General features: G+C 35.9%; 1 protein-coding gene across 1 annotated transcript in view; it reads right to left on the reverse strand.

Annotated features, from left to right (window-relative positions):
- The window catches only part of LOC309829089 (uncharacterized protein), a gene marked incomplete at both ends in the record, with an annotated part of 261,042 nt that overhangs the window by 164,013 nt on the left and 80,725 nt on the right, over positions 1 to 16,304 (reverse strand). Inside the window, 3 exons of the mRNA XM_082664789.1 lie at positions 12,192 to 12,326; positions 12,985 to 13,036; positions 14,529 to 14,792. Of these exons, the coding sequence (XP_082520915.1) occupies positions 12,192 to 12,326; positions 12,985 to 13,036; positions 14,529 to 14,792 (451 nt within the window). The remainder of the gene's footprint in view (positions 1 to 12,191; positions 12,327 to 12,984; positions 13,037 to 14,528; positions 14,793 to 16,304) is intronic.

Below are 16,304 nucleotides of genomic sequence, written 5' to 3' on the forward strand. Positions count from 1 at the left end.
TTTCCCTCTACCACAGTGCAACGGTCAAATGAAAATAATTCCTTTGTATTTCGTGGCTTGGCTAATCCACAGTTGCCTAAGGAGTGCATTGATTCACACTTATTTATTCAACAAATCTTTACTGAGAAATTGCTCTGTGCCAGTGGTGGCACAAGCAGACTTGGTTCTTACCTTCACGAGGCTTGTAATCCAGATGGGGAGGCATACAAATGAATGCAAAACTGGTATAAAGGGAAAGAACATTGGAGAAAGTCATGGAGTCATTGGATAGGGCCTCCTTGAGAAGGAAGTTTTAAGCTAGATTATGAAGGATGAAAAGTTAGTCGCAGTTAATGCCTCTTTCAGATAGAAGAAACAGCATGAAGGAATATCCTCGGTGGAAATTGCTGTATATCAAGGAATTGAAGAAAATTAGAGCAATCTGCAGCTGCACATCAGTGTTTCTCAACGTTGGCTGCATGTTAGAATCACCAGGAGAAGTTTATTAAGAATAAAGGTGTCGGGCTTCCCTGGTGGGGCAGTGGTGGAGAGTCCGCCTGCCGATGCAGCGGACACGGGTTCGTGTCCCGGTCCGGGAAGATCCCACATGCCGCGGAGCGGCTGGGCCCGTGAGCCGTGGCCGCTGAGCCTGTGCGTCCGGAGCCTGTGCTCCGCAACAGGAGAGGCCACAACAGTGAGAGGCCCGCATACCGCAAAAAAAAAAAAAAAAAAAAGAATAAAGGTGTCCTTTGGTTCTGTCGACAAACCCTTATCTTAAAAATACCCCAGACTTTATATTCTTTTGCTATCACCCCAGTTCAAGCACTGTTATCATTCAGTAGGATTCCTGCAGTAGTAGCCCTATTGGTGTCAATTAATAAATCTGTTAACCTGAAGTCAAATAAAGTCCCTTCTCTGTTCAAAACCATCCTAAGGCTTAGCATCTCACTCCAAGTAGAGGTTAGGGAGTAGGGTGGGGAACACAGCTGACACAGTGCTCTGGAGGCCACCCCAAACCCCGAGCCTGTCTGACCCTGTCCTCTACAGCCCCGCCCTGGCTCACTCTGTCACAGGCACATTAGCCTCTTATGTTCCTCAGAACATGCCGGCCACACTTCCTTTAGGGTCAAATAGCACCTGCTATTTTGTTTTCCTGGGATATCTGCTTGGCTGGCTCTCTGACCTTCCCAGTGAGGACTACCTTGACATCTATGCGTGATAAGGATGCTCCGAGCTGCAGTGACAATGAGAGGTAATTCCAGAAAAGCTCAAGAAGTTGGCCAGAGCCTAGCACTGGATTTTCTTAATGGGCTTCTGGTATCTTGTAATATGAAATAATGTGTCCTTGCTGTCTAAGCCATTGTTAGGTATTTTACTTGTAGCCAAATGCCACCCATTCATGTATGCTACATTTCCATATGTGCCCAGATTTGTTGCTAGATTCTCTAGACTAAGGTCACTCTTTAAAAGATTATTGGATTTCAATTTCTGAACATAGACAGCTTTTTATATATACACAACTATATAATTTCATTACATGAATGAATATTTTTATACATATTAGTTTTTTTTAGTTGTTTTCATGGTTGTTGCCAGTGTTTTTCTGTAGTCATTTTTCCCTTTCCTTTAAAAAAATTGGATCACTTTCCCCCTAACATCAAACCATATGTGACCTCAGATAACTTACATTAATAATCCAGCTTACATGATTTCATATAATGTCTGTACACAATACACGATCATTTAGAAAAAATATATTTATAAATTATATGTGATATACTGACTTTATAACCTGTGACATTGTCAATATTACTGTATTAATTATAATGTATTTTTCTATAAGTCTCTTAGGATTTCCTAGTAGTTAATCATGTCGTGTGCAAATAAGAACAGCTTTGCCTCTTCTTTCCAATCCATATACCTTTATTTCTTTTTCTTGTCTTATTGAACTGACTAGAACATCTAGTGCAATGTTCATTAAAAGGATGTTACAGATAAGACATATTGCATTATTTCTGATATTGGAGGAGCTATTCAGTCTTTCACCAATAAATATGATATTAGCTGGAGGTTTACACAAATGTGTCTTAGTGTGAGGAAATTCCCTACTATTTATAGTTTCTTGAGAGTTTAAATCAGAAAGCATTGTGAATTTTGTGAAATTCTTTTTCTGCATTTTTTGATATTATCATAGGCTTTTCTTCTTAAATCTTATAAAATACAGTCTATTGCATTGATTGTCAAACCAATCTTGTATTCCTGGGATAATCCCCACCTGATCATGGTGTGTTACAATTTTGATACATTGCTGGGTATAATTTGCTGAAGTTCTGTTAAGATATTTTAATCTATGTTACTGAGGGATATTGCTCTGGTGTTTTTTTTTAAAGTCTTTCTGGTTTTACTCTCAGGGTAATGCTGACATCAAAAATGATTTGTAATGTTCCTCTTCGATTCCTTCCTCTTCAATTTTCTGGAAGAATATAAGTGGAACTGGTATTATTTCTTCTTAGATGTTTGGTAGAATTAACAAAAGAATATATCTGGGCCTAAAGTTTCCTTCCTGTGGGAAGGTTTTTGACTATGAATTCAATTTATTTAATAGATATAAGACTATTCACTTACTTATTTTTTTCTCAGTTGTTTGAATTTGTTTGTTGGTCCTTTGTATGTCTTCTTTGGGAAAAAAATTCTATTCAGTTCCTATGCTCAATTTTAAATCAGATTGTTTGATTTTTGCTATTGAGTTATATGAGCTCTTTGTATTTTGGATAGTAACCCCTTATTAGATACATGATTTTCAAAAATTTTCTCCCATTCTATAGGTTGCCTTTTCATTTTCTTGATGGCTTCTCATTTGAAATGTATTGAATTTCCTTTTTAATGTCTTCTTTGGCAAGGATTTTTTTTTTAATTTCCAAATATTTGGGGCTTTTTCAGATAATTTTCTGTTATTGGCTTCTAATGTAATACTATTTTATCTCAGCTTATACTTTGTATGATTTCAATCTTTTTAACTTTATTGAAACATTATTATGGCCCCGAACATAGCCTCTCTTGGTAATGTTTCATGTGTACCTCAGAGGAAACGTGTTTTCTGCTGTTGTGGGTGGAATGTTCTGTAACTGTCAAGTTGCTTTATAGTGTTGTTCAAGTTCTCTATATCTTTGCTGATTTACTGTGTATTTTCTCTATTCAGTTCTGGAATAGCATGTGCATATCTCCAACCATAATGGTCGATTTGCCATTATTTTCTTTTCAGGTCTATCTGTATTCATATATTATGACATTGTTATTGGGTGCCTACATATTTAAGGTTGTTATATTCTCTTGAGAAATTGAACTACATATCATTATATCATGTCTCTCTTTATCCTTAGTAATAGTCCTCATTCTACAATTTGATACTAATATAGCCACTCCAAGTTTGTTTTGCTTATTTGTTGGACACTACAGTTTTTCATCCTTTTACTTTTAACCTATTTGTGTCTCTAAAGTAAATTGCTTCGTTTATCCAATCTTACATCTCTGTCTTTTACTTAGTATTTAGATTATATGCATTTAGTGTAATTGTCAATATAGTTATGTCTAAATCTATCTTGCTATTTGTTTACTATTTGTTCCATCTGATTTTCACCCCTTTCCTGCTGCTGCAGCTGTTGTTGTTGTTAATCGAAAATTTCTAAAACAATATTTTATGTACCCTACTGGATTATTTAACTATACCACTTTCTTTCAACTTTTGATAATTGTTCTAGAATTTACAATATATACCTTTAATATGTCACAGACTACCTTCAAATTATATTATACCATTTTACATATGGTGTAAGAAACTGAAGACAATAAACTTCTATGCACCCCTTCAAAAAAAAAAGAATAATGATGTCCAGGCTTTCATCCCAGATAATTTGATACGTTTGTTCTGGGGCAGAGCCCGGACATGAGTATTTGTTCAAAACTCTACAGAAGAGTCAATGTACAGGCAAAGTTAAGAAGCATTGTTTTACCAGGTTTGTCGAATCACAGATATAGGCAAAACTATATTTAAGTATGAATAGACTTCTTTTAGAATTTATTAACATTTTGGTTGATTTTGAGTGGGACTTAACTTTTTTTTAAGTCAGTTAGGTTTGGGTGGTCTATTTTTGTACGGAAAAGCTCACATAATATTCATTGGTTTCAACACATGTGACACATGATGCAATAAGCTATAGTGACTCTTCAGAAGCATTGATGGGAAAGCTCTAGTAAAAAGGAGGCCATTGCCTCATCCACTATCTACACTTCCAAAGATGGATGAGTGACCTAAAGACAAAGAAACATGGCTAGTGTAGAGCACCCACACAGGATCACAGCCTGAAGCAGGAGATCATCAGATACCAGAGTTGAAGTATGTTATTTTAAAGGTCCTTTGAATTGGACTTCCTGGATACATGGTACTAGTCTTACAGGAGTCCCAGAGAGCATATACTTGACCTCTATTATCACTGACCCATATGCAAACAATAAAACTTGGTCCCAATTTTTTAAAATAATGTTAGATAAGAAATGAGCGCCGGAATTGTCTTGTGCTTTCTCAGAGTAGGTGCTTGTCTACACTTGGGTGGCTCAGCCTTTCCAGGTCACAGAGCCTTATTTCTGCATCCTTATTTTGTCCTCGAGCCAAAACCTACAGCAACTGTGAAAACAATCCCCATGCGTTTGCTGAAATCCAGTGGTTCCTTACAGTTCTTCAAATATACTTTGTACCATTCTGACCTCTTAATTTTTCTCATGTCTTTTCTTTTACCTCAAAGAAATACGAGGTTAACACATATTTCCCCGAATTATACCAATACAAGATTTAAATGGGGTTGTATTAAAAAGCAGTTCAGGCAAATTTCAACTGCCCTCAAAAGCTTACCCATTTGTTTCCAGATGCCTATAAGCTCACCTGAGCTCATGATCTCCTCACCTATCTCATCCCACGGTGGCCTCTGTAACACCTTGAATTACAGAACGGTAGTATATAGAACACAGTACATGTACACAGTATGCCTCATTTTCTCATGGGATAGTATGTACCATACTATATATATATACTTCCAAATATATATACTTCCAGTTCTTGCTGAATTTCAGTGAAAAAGTTCTTTTAGCAGGTTGGCAAGTGTTTCCATGCAGTTCCCCTCTCCCTGGGAATCCCACCCTGAGATGACTGAGATGGGGAACAAATCTGATCGACAGAGAGCATACATTTCCCACCATTGCCCCTCTCCCCTAACAACAAAATCTTCATTATTCAGCCAATTGCATCTGTTTCACTTCTCCAAGTGTGAAGTCTCCCAGAAGACTTGCTGGTCCTGCAGGTAAATAGAGTGCTGGCAGGCTCTCCCACCATCTAGTCAACCTGGATACATATACATTATCTTAGTGGTGGAGTAGGCCTGTGCTCCCATGAGCCCCTGGAGGTTGAGGATTGCATGTTTTTTTGGTTTACAATTGCACAGCATTTAGCAGTGTGTTTTGCTGACGGTGGTTACACAATAAAACTCTCCTGAATTGAATTCTGCATCACAAAACACTTATAGACCTTGCCAGAGACCATTGTTCACGCAATGTAGGCACATACAAAACAAAATTGTCAAGCAGAACAAATATTTCCCTAGTCTGCCCCCTAAAAACTAAAACAGCCTAAAAGATAGTGATAACCCCAAAGTTACATCATGGGTCTTTTTATTCCGGCCTTTCATTTTTCATAAATAATATTTTCTGGCCTCAGGCATTCATCTATTTGCAACCATGGGATTAAAACATCAACCATGGGATTAAATTCAGAATCATCTTAATGTGTGTGTGTGTGTGTGTGTGCGCGCATGTGTGCATGCCCATGCATGCATACATGTGCTGGTAAGTGAACATTAAAGTCACTTTGTCATGATTTGGGGACTCTAGTGGATTCATCAGGTTACATATGGAGCCTATTACTGCGGGACAGCTTGTGGATATCATAAATATATTTTTCAGGTAGAAACTTTGCAGCCGTGAACACACCACGTGCTCACCCCTTCCCTAAGGTTCACTCCTTTATTTGTAAATAGACAGAAAGCCAACAAGCCAGAGTTTAACAAACTTTTAATTTGAAATGAATTACCACATGTTGTGTTTGTTTATCCATTATTAAATCTCTGAGCAACATATCAGTGGCAGAAACAGCATACTGTATCACAGCGCTGATATATTAGAAAACAAACCCATGGGGGATATTAACTGCTAATACTATGTCTAGGAAGCCTCCAAGAAAAATAAATAAATATATGCAATGTAGCAGAGACAGGCATTTGCAGAGATTTTTATGTTTTTTTAAACTCATCTGTTCAGAGCAAGGACAGAAGCTCCCTGTGTAGTCTTTGAAATGTGAGGCTCATATTGGTCTCTGAGCTCAGAGCACAGCAAATGATAATCAGCCTTTTCCAAAGCCTTTTCCTAAAGCATAAAAGATTCTTCCTCTCCTGGTATACAGTGTTCCCATATCGAGTGTGTCAGTATTCATGTTTCTTGGAGTACCACCTGTCCTCCTCTTAAGGGAACTGGGGGCAGACTTTTTGCCAAGTCCAGAGCACAGGGCAGTAGATATGGAGAATATAGGCACAGTACCCTGAGGAAATACTGGAAAGCAAAAATGATCTAGTGAAAAATGGTCTAACAGTAATTGCTTCTAATCTTCTGCTCAGGATCCTAAAACTAGGTTAAAATGTCAGTATCACCGAAATATTATTACTGTTAAACCAGAACCTGCTTTCTCAAAAGTTAAAAATTCTAAAATAAGATTTTTAGTTTCATATTTAATCCTAAAACATTAGGGGGAAGGAAGGAAGGAAGGAAGGAAGGAAGGAAGGAAGGAAAGAAGGAAGGAAGGAAAGAAGGAAGGAAGGAAGAGATGGAGGGAGGGAGGGAGGAAGGAAGGAAGCAAAGAAAGAAGCCCACATTACATATGCACTTTTTTTAGTGTCCCAAATAGTGGCTTCAGAGTTGACTGGATATTTGAACTTGATATTTAAACAAAAAATTAACTGCAGTTTTCTATCTTTTTTATAATCATTTCTTTTATATGTCTTGACTTATTAATTCTATCTCAGGAAGGTGATCATCAACCACCAGAAAAGATCTGGACTTTTTCTTCTCCTTCTACATCTCAGATTCCCAGGTTACACAGATTACGTGCTATTGTTAAATTAATTTATTTTCATAGAATGAGGGCATCCCAAGCCCTCCTGTTGGAAGGCCTGACTAATCTGATTTGATGTAGACAAGAGGTGGGTAAAAGTCTTTCTTCTGAAGACAGGACTGAGTAAGACGCAATCACAATGTCCACGAATGTCCTCGACAGAGCAGCTTCACTAAGCATTTTGGAATAAGGCCAAATCTGCCCTTCACTTCTCTGTTTCCTTCTCTGCCCTTTTATGGCACTCTCTACTGTTTCTTAGGTTGCCAGTGCCTTAGATCCGCCCCCCCATCTTCCCCATATCCACATGGAGAATATCGACAACGGCATACCCATTGTTAGCCACCTGGGATATTTGCATTTAAAACAAAAAAGCCAAAGCCTTAAACCTATTAAAACCCAACATAGAATGCTTACAGTCAGCTCAAAGGTGTGCATGTTGAGGACAGCAAACTCTACCCATTATTCTCTAAACCTAGACCATGACTTCGGTCACCTCCTACCTTCTCAGGCTATGAGTAAAGCAAATCGAAGTTCTCAGGTGTGAGAAGCAATATACTTTAATCAAGTTGCCTTACAGTGTTGGCAATTATTACCTAGTGCCAATATATATATCATTTCTAATTCAGTTTCACAAATATTTGTTTAAAGCCAGTGACATAATTTAACATATATGAATTCTGTGTATAAAATTTCAATATAACATTTCCAGGTATACATGACTCTATAAAATGACACTGAGTTCTCTGGAGGTGGTGGTGGCTCAGTAATCATTGGCTGGTGATAATGGTTTTACTCACAGGGAAACAGGACAGGTGTGAATACGGAAGCCCAGGGCTTGCGCTGGACTTGCCTGTTATGGAAGGAAGTGGGGTTCTAGAAATTGAACTTAGCAATCAGTGGAGTTTTACTTGGCCCAACAAGGCAAAAATTCTCCAAGGGATTTGGAAAACTCCAGGCACAACTTAAGAAACGTTTATCACTGGAAATTGAATATGATGCTCTGTGCTGCCCAGCAGATAGGTAGAACGAGACAAGGAAGATGAATGGCACCTAAGAAGTCAAATAGTACAGGCTTTGGGTCTGATTACAGTAGGGATCCAGCATCCTTCTGAAACATGGCTGTTTTCCTGAGCTACGCCCTCATTCCAACACTTTCATCATTCTACATACTCTCCCAGGTTGAAATCTACCACATACCGGTCTCAGCTAGAGTCTAGGTATTTATGCCTCTCCAATGGACATATTCTCCTTCCCAACTTCCACCTCTCTCCTGAGCTTCACATGCATTTTTCCAAAGATCACCTGAACGTTTCTACTTGGGTATAATACAGGAATCTCAAACTCAGTAGGTCCAAAATCAGGCTCATGGTTTTTCTTCTAATCTTGTCCTTCCCCCTTTATTTCCTGTTATTTGCTGGTTGATATCCATATCTACTCATGCTAAAAAATTAGGAATCATCCCTAATTCTCCTGTGCCATCCATATCCAATTAACAGGAACATTCTTATTCTTAGTCCTATGGTCATTCTATTCCACCTCTTTAATACTTTAAAAATGTGTACTCTCTTCTCCAACTTTACTATCTCTGCCCTAATTCAGACCCTTATCTGTTGCCTGGACTGCTCTAAACTTTTCCTAACTGATCTGTTTCTAGTCACGCCTTTCTCAAATAAACCCTCCTAAAAATTACCAGAGGGACTTGCCCAGAATAGAAAGTGAAATACATCACTCGCCTTCCTAAGATCCATCCGTGGCTATCCATTTAATGCTGATTTCTCATCAGCCACACTAGACCCAAGAAGACAGTGAGGAAAACAGTGAGGGAACATTATTAGCATCCTAAAATTTTATACATGGAAAAATGATCTACCAAAAGTAAGGAAAAATAGACTTTTGCAGACATGCAATGACTAAGAGAGTTTACCACTCACAGATCCAAACTCTAAATGAATTACTAAAGATTTATTTCAACAAGAAGAAAAATGGAACCAGACTGAAGACATGTTACATTAAAATATTATAAAGCACAGATACTGTCAAATGTGTCAGTAAATTAATTTTATATTGAAAGTTAAAAAAAAACAAAAACCCTAGATTCTCTGTTTAACAAAAAAGTGAAACCGAAGGCATAGGCAACAATAACATAAAAGTACACAGAGGTGTTTAATGAGTAGCTAAAGCACACTAAGAGTCCTTGCCACACTCAGAATAGAAACGAAGTATTGAATAAAGTTAGAGTTTTAAAGATAATTTATACTTAAATATGTAGATAAGAAAATTAAGGATAATAGCTAAAATAACAATAAAATTTATATATTAAAAACAGTACAGGAGGGACTTTCCAGGTGGCGCAGTGGTTAAGAATCTGCCTGCCAATACAGGGGACATGGGTTCGAGTCCTGGTCTGGGAAGATCCCACATGCCGTGGAGCAACTAAGCCTGTGCACCACAACTACTGAGCCTGCTTTCTAGACTGTGAGCCACAACTACTGAGCCCGTGTGCCACAACTACTGAAGCCCACGCACCTAGAGCCCATGTTCTGCAATAAGAGAAGCCACCACAATGAGAAGCCCATACACTGCAATGAAGAGTAACCCCCGCTTGCCGCAACTAGAGAACGCCCGTGTGCAGCAACGAAGACCCAATGCAGCCGAAAAATAAATAAATGAATGAAAAAAAATGTATAGGAAAAATAAAATAATTATTTTGAGTTAAAGAGAAATTCAAAAAAGAAAGTATTCTTTAAAGGCAAAGAAATAGGATGGTAAACATAAAATGCAAAATAAAATGTTATCAAGTACAAATAGAACAGTAATAAGAATAATTACCAAAAAACCTAAACTTACCTATTAAAAGACACATATCTACTTGTCTCGAGTACAAAAATAAAATTCAGATTTATACTGCTAAAACAGATATATCCAAAAGGGCACCACAGGTGAATTTTAAATTTTTAAAATAAAGTGTAAAAATATAATATATGCTGTGAAAATATTTATCAAAAAATCAGATGGTAGAATTAGTATCAGAAGAACTAGATTGTAAATCCAAAAGCATTAATAGACATACAGAGAGACTACATCTATATAAAAGAAATGAGAACATCATAAAAACTGTAACAATCATAAACTTGAATGCACTTAAAACAGATTTAAAATACATAAAGCAATATCTGGCAGAATTACAGGGAGAAATGGACAGATCCAGTCATAATTGGAGATTTCACACATCAGATAAATAAAAACTGAAGATAAATGTGTTAAGCTTTCAAATCAAGAAGATTTTAAAAGTAACCCCAAAGAAAATCTGAAGAAAATGAGTAAACAAATAATAAGGCTAAGAATATAAATGTAGAGTAAACAAAAAATCAATCAAGAGTCTTAATGGAGGCAAATGAGCAATTGTATATTTTAAAAAATGAATAAAAACGTATGTCTTAATCAATATTAGGAATGAAAAGAAGAATATAACTATAGTGTTATATTCTTTATAGATTTAGTGTTATTTTAAAATTATGATAGTATTCTTATATATTTTCTTATAGACATGTAAAATATCTCTCGAATAATACATGAAAAGCACTGATTCCTCCAAGGAGAACAATAGTTTGCTGGGAGGGCAGCAAAGGGAGACAGATTTTATTTCAAACAATTTAAATGTATTGCCTATCCAACAAAACTGTAACAGAAGGGAATGCATTTTAAAAGGTAATACAATAATATGACAATGCTAATCCCATCAGTTTTAGACTAAGTTAATCCAATTAGAATTAAATTAATAATAAAGTGATTGAATAATCATTAAAAATCAAAAATTGAATCAGAAATCAAGACTTTCCTACCATTCACCACACCTAAAAAAAAAAAAGGCACCAGAACTCCTACAGATCAATAAGAAAAATAAGTAAAAGAAAAAGTGGACCAAATATAGGAACAGGTAATTGTCACAGAAGATAAAATCCAAATGTTCAACAGAAATATATGAAAACCTTTCTTGTATTCAAGGAAATTCTAATGAAAACACAGAAATATCATTTCATTCCAACTGAATTGACAAAATTGACAATAACAAGGATTGATAAGATGTGAGTCAGAGACTCTGCTACACAGCTATTGGGTTAGAAATTGATACAGCTGGATGGCAGTGTGTCACTATGCTGTAAACTTTGGATGTGTGTGCCCTGACTCAGTGATTCCTTTCCCTGTAGATATACTGTAGTGAAAGTCACACCTGTGAGCACAGGAGGACATGTCCAGGAATAATCACTATAGCCTCGTTTGCAATAGAGTGAAACTGATAACAACATAAACAATAAGAATTAACAAATTTTGTTACAATCATGTAGAGAAATTCTATACAGAAATAAAATCAATGAACCAGAAATACATATATGTGTGTTTGTGTGTTTGTATGTGTATGTAAATCAAAGATAATATTGAGAAAAAAATAAAGTTCCAAAAGTAGACATAAGGTATGATATATTTATATAAACTTTATAAACATAGAAAATACATTCTATATTGTTTATAATTACATACATACCTAGGAAAGGGAATTATTCCCTTTGGGTAAAGGGAATCATTCTTTACAAAAAATAATAATCTCTAATGTGTCTCTTCTGTAAATTGAAACTTTTGTACGTTGAATATTTCAAACAATGTTATTTGCTTATTTAGTGCTTGATTAAACCAGTCTTTGAAAACAAAGTCTTATAAAATAAATTATATTATTTGAGAACTTTATTCTGAAAACAATTATCTTTCATTGAGCAGGCAAGAAAGAATTTTAGAGCAACAAGTAATGTGTTTCAAGGAATTTTCTATTTTACTATGTAATTTATAATTACGCAATATGAAAACTAGTATGCTTGTCTATGATTACATTCTCTTTAAATGGCAAGGTATAGAAAGAAACACACTAATACTACTTCTTTTCCAGTTTTATATAGTATAACAAAACTTGAAATATTAGTAATAGAATGCTGATAAAATGAGAACTAACCTTGAGGTGAGAGTGATGAGGATTTAGCTTCATCACTCCTTGAGGCACAAATGTTTTTCTCTGTTTCTTTCTCTGAAAGGCCAGCTGTGTTATCGACACCTGATTCTGCTTTCTCTGCTTCAGCCATTAAACAAACTGGAAATGCAGGGGGAGCTGAATACACCTTTCATGGTTTTCTTGATCATCCAAATGTAGAGAAAGTTCAATTACCTATTAAAAGATAGACCTGTTATTGAAACTGCTGAAAATATTACACACACAGCTAATTATTTCTCTAGAACAAGGATATAATTTGCAAAATCCAAAAGGTCAACGATGAATTCAATTTTTCTAAAACTTCTATTTGTTTTTGTTTGGTTTCATCATAAAAAAATGCATTTTTTGTATTAACAGGTTTACATACAATGTCATTGCTCTATATATTTATTAGTTTCTTTGTGTTATCTTATCATTTCTTTATATTTTTCTTCCAAATAACACTGTGTGTCTAACATTCATGCTGGAATAAAATTAGCAAATATTTATTTACTAGCAAGTATTTACTATCTTCAAGAAACAATATTTTAAGTTCAAAAATAAATGATCAGATGGTAGAATCTAGTGGTGAATATAAGGGTGCTCAATATGCAATTTTTTCAACTTTTCTCTATGCTTAAGATGTTAATAATAAAATGCTTGGTAGAAATAATCAATGACACAGGAAATGAAGTATTCAGGAAAGTGAGGGATTGATAGAAAAGGTTTTCTAGGAAAAAGTTAAAGGCTACCTTCCTTGCATAATTTTCCATCTTACATTCTTTCACACCCACTCTGGGGGTTGAATCAGAAAAACTTCCAGTCTCCTCCTTAAAGTTCAGGGTTATTAGCCTGAGTTCTACCCCTAGTAACACATGAGGTCATGGCTGAGGCACACACCCTAGCTCTGCCAGCCCCTCTGACTGTGGCAGTTTCCTTCCTCCAACAGACACGGAGGGAAATGATCAGGACTTTACTTGTTTCCTCTAATCTCTAAGTCTGCATTGCAAAACCACTTTTCTGTTCCAATATCTACCTTATCTACTTTATCTACTTTATCTTTCTTTTCTCTTCCCAACCTCAAGTTATTCTTCTCCTAAAAGGACTACTCACAATTAACTTGTTCAGAAATGTTTGCATTTGAGAAAACTCACATCAGAAAAATCCACATATTTCACAATTGCACAAGGAGGAAAATAGGGTTTCAAGACAAAAATTTTTCATTTTCATCCTTGTGAAAGAGAAGCATCTACATTCGTACTTATTCTGCCTTACAATCAGAAAATCATACATCTTGAATAATAGTACTATTCTCATTAGTAGGACTCACTACCCCTCCCCAACTCCTTATGAAATGTACACAGGGAGAAAACTTCTGTTATTGTCTATCAAATAAGAAAGCTAGTGTACAATTATGTCCATTTGTAATGGATAAAAGCCAGACAGACTGAAAAAAAATCAAACATACAGGTAAGGAAGAAAATAAATCATAGCATTTTATGATACAAGCACCCCAGAAAAATAACATAAACAGGTAGAACAAATTTGGACATATAAGACAAAAATAATTTGACTAAAAATGTGTTGGAATGCTTTATATTTCATGTATGCTGTCGTTTTCTTTTTTGGATCCTCCAAGGTGGTGGCCTAAAATGAATTTACACAACAGCATTTCTGCTAAAAGACTTGGTTAGAAAATAGAATGCCAAACCTATACCAATAAATGATGTGTGACCAAGTGGTTTTTTTTTTTTAATTTTTTATGTAAACTAGGCAGCTTACATTGAAGCCGTGTGTATGGCAAAGAGAGCTTTCTGATGGCCACTTTCATCCTGTGGAAATGTGGGTCATTGGGTATCTGTTGTTGGTCTCATCAAATAAATGTCAAGCATGCAGAAGGCAGAGACCACATCTATCTCTTCATATCCCTGGAACAAGCAATGCTCAACACACAACAGAAGCTCAATAAGAACTTTCAATAAAGAAATATATCCCCCGTCCCATGTCGGTGAGAGCAGTCTGCTCCAGTAGCAACAGACTGTAAACTGAGAAATCAGGGGACTTGGATGGCTGTCCGGACTTATTTATAACATAGACGTCTGGATTAAATTATCCTTAAGATTTCTAACTCTAGAATTTTACCCCTTGTTTGTAGACATAAATTTAATCTGCATTATGAGAAATCAGTATTAAGATGTAATTACTTTTATAGGTTTTGATACTGGAATTTTCAATATCATGAAAGGAAGCTAAAGGCTAAAAAGAAGCAGCTTTGGAAAATTTTTTAATTCTTTTTCCCATTCACAAAATCATATTGCAAACCTGAAAGTAGAGATTGCACAGCCAGTGGTCCAGGTCCAAGCAAATCAAATCTTCAATTTTCCTGAAGTTGTCGAGTTTCTGGTCATAATGTCCTCGGAGAAGTGGACACTTGAATTTTCCCTCCACTACATCCAAACTGCCATCATACAAAGGGAAAGTTGTCCAGCCCACAACTTGGTGGAGACAAGCATATTTCCCACGAAGGAGAATGAGTTCAAACAAGAAAGCGGCGCCAGGTTTCACATCCTTCTTAGACGGGAGTACCTAGGACAGACATTAGGACAGGGGAAGATCACGATGCTTGTATTTAGAAACACATCACAGTCAGTGATGCCCACAGATAATTTAGAGTTTAAGAGTTGGTTTGTACTTTTACTGTTTGCTCTTAAAAACTCACCATTGGGTGCACTCACATAAATAAATGTTCCAGCGCAAGGTAATTGAGCAAACATACCACCATGAAAATATGACCCCAAAAAACAAGATAAATTTGACCCTGCCAGTTCAAGACTCTGCCCTTTACGAGCTTTAGGACTCAAACTTGTAATATGTTAACTAAAGTGGTATACTGTATTGTTGCTTGAGCTGGTACCTCTTTGTATAACTATTTCTATCTTTTGTCTTATTGCTTTACTTGCCTGTCATTCATCTTTGTAGCATTCAGGTAACCAGCACAAGTGCTTTGAACAGAAGAAATGCTTTTCTTAACCAAAAAAAAAATGGTTGAACAAACTATCACACTCCAGAGAAACTAATCCTGGGCATAATGATAGTCTGAATTAACTATTACAAGGTCTACCTCTTCAAAGAAATATAGTGTCCCATTTAATTTTGTGACTACTCTGTATATTTCAGTTGACACTATAATGCACATCACTGTATAAGCAATTTGTCAGTGCTAAGTAAATAGTGTTAGGCATAAAGATGGATAGAATGATCAGATTGACCAAGCCATTGTTCACATCCCCAGACTAGAGATGGAGGCTATTCTCCAGCCTTTAAAAAAATTTTTAGGAAAGTGCAAGACATGAATAATCTTTTTTTAAAATAGAGTATAGCCTTCTTTTTTTTTTTAATTCTGTGTGAATAATTATAAATGGACAAAGACAGGGACCTGCCTAAGATTATTTTATAACAATACATTTAACCAAAATTATGTAGGCATATTTTATATGATTTATATAAATACTCCAAGACTTAGTTTATGTTTAAAATGAAGCAGAAGCATCTGTTGAAAAATGCCATAACCCTGTGGCAGCCGCTACTAAACCATTAACAGGATCAGGTTTCATTTAAACCAGATTTACCATTTTCTACAACAGCCCATGGGAGAGCTAAAAACATTATGCACAAATTACAGACAAAAGAGATTCTTAATCAAGCCATACTTTTCATTTGGTTAGATGGCTGTGAGTAACCCTCGTGATAAGAGAATAAAAGCTAAATGAGAAGGAGGAGGAAAAATGGGGTCAGAAACCTGTTTCTGACCATCGTTTAAAAATAAAGCTGAACTGCTGCTATTACAGTCATTTCATCAATTTTTGTCTCTGCCTTTAGAAGTGAAAACTAATGTCCCTCTTATACTAACCTGATCTTACTCAGTGATATGTTCAAAATATTAATAGATTAAGAAGTTGACCAGTACTGACCCAATTCTATCATTAAGTTTCCTGTGGTCTTAGGTAAGTCACTTCTCTTTTTGTATCTAAGTTTCCATGCATTCAAATTTCCTCATCCATGAAAAAAAGAATATAAGCATCTTCCTCACAGAGTTGA

Source organism: Grampus griseus, assembly GCF_964374135.1.
Source record: "Grampus griseus genome assembly, chromosome: 10".
Lineage (NCBI taxonomy): Eukaryota > Metazoa > Chordata > Mammalia > Artiodactyla > Delphinidae > Grampus > Grampus griseus.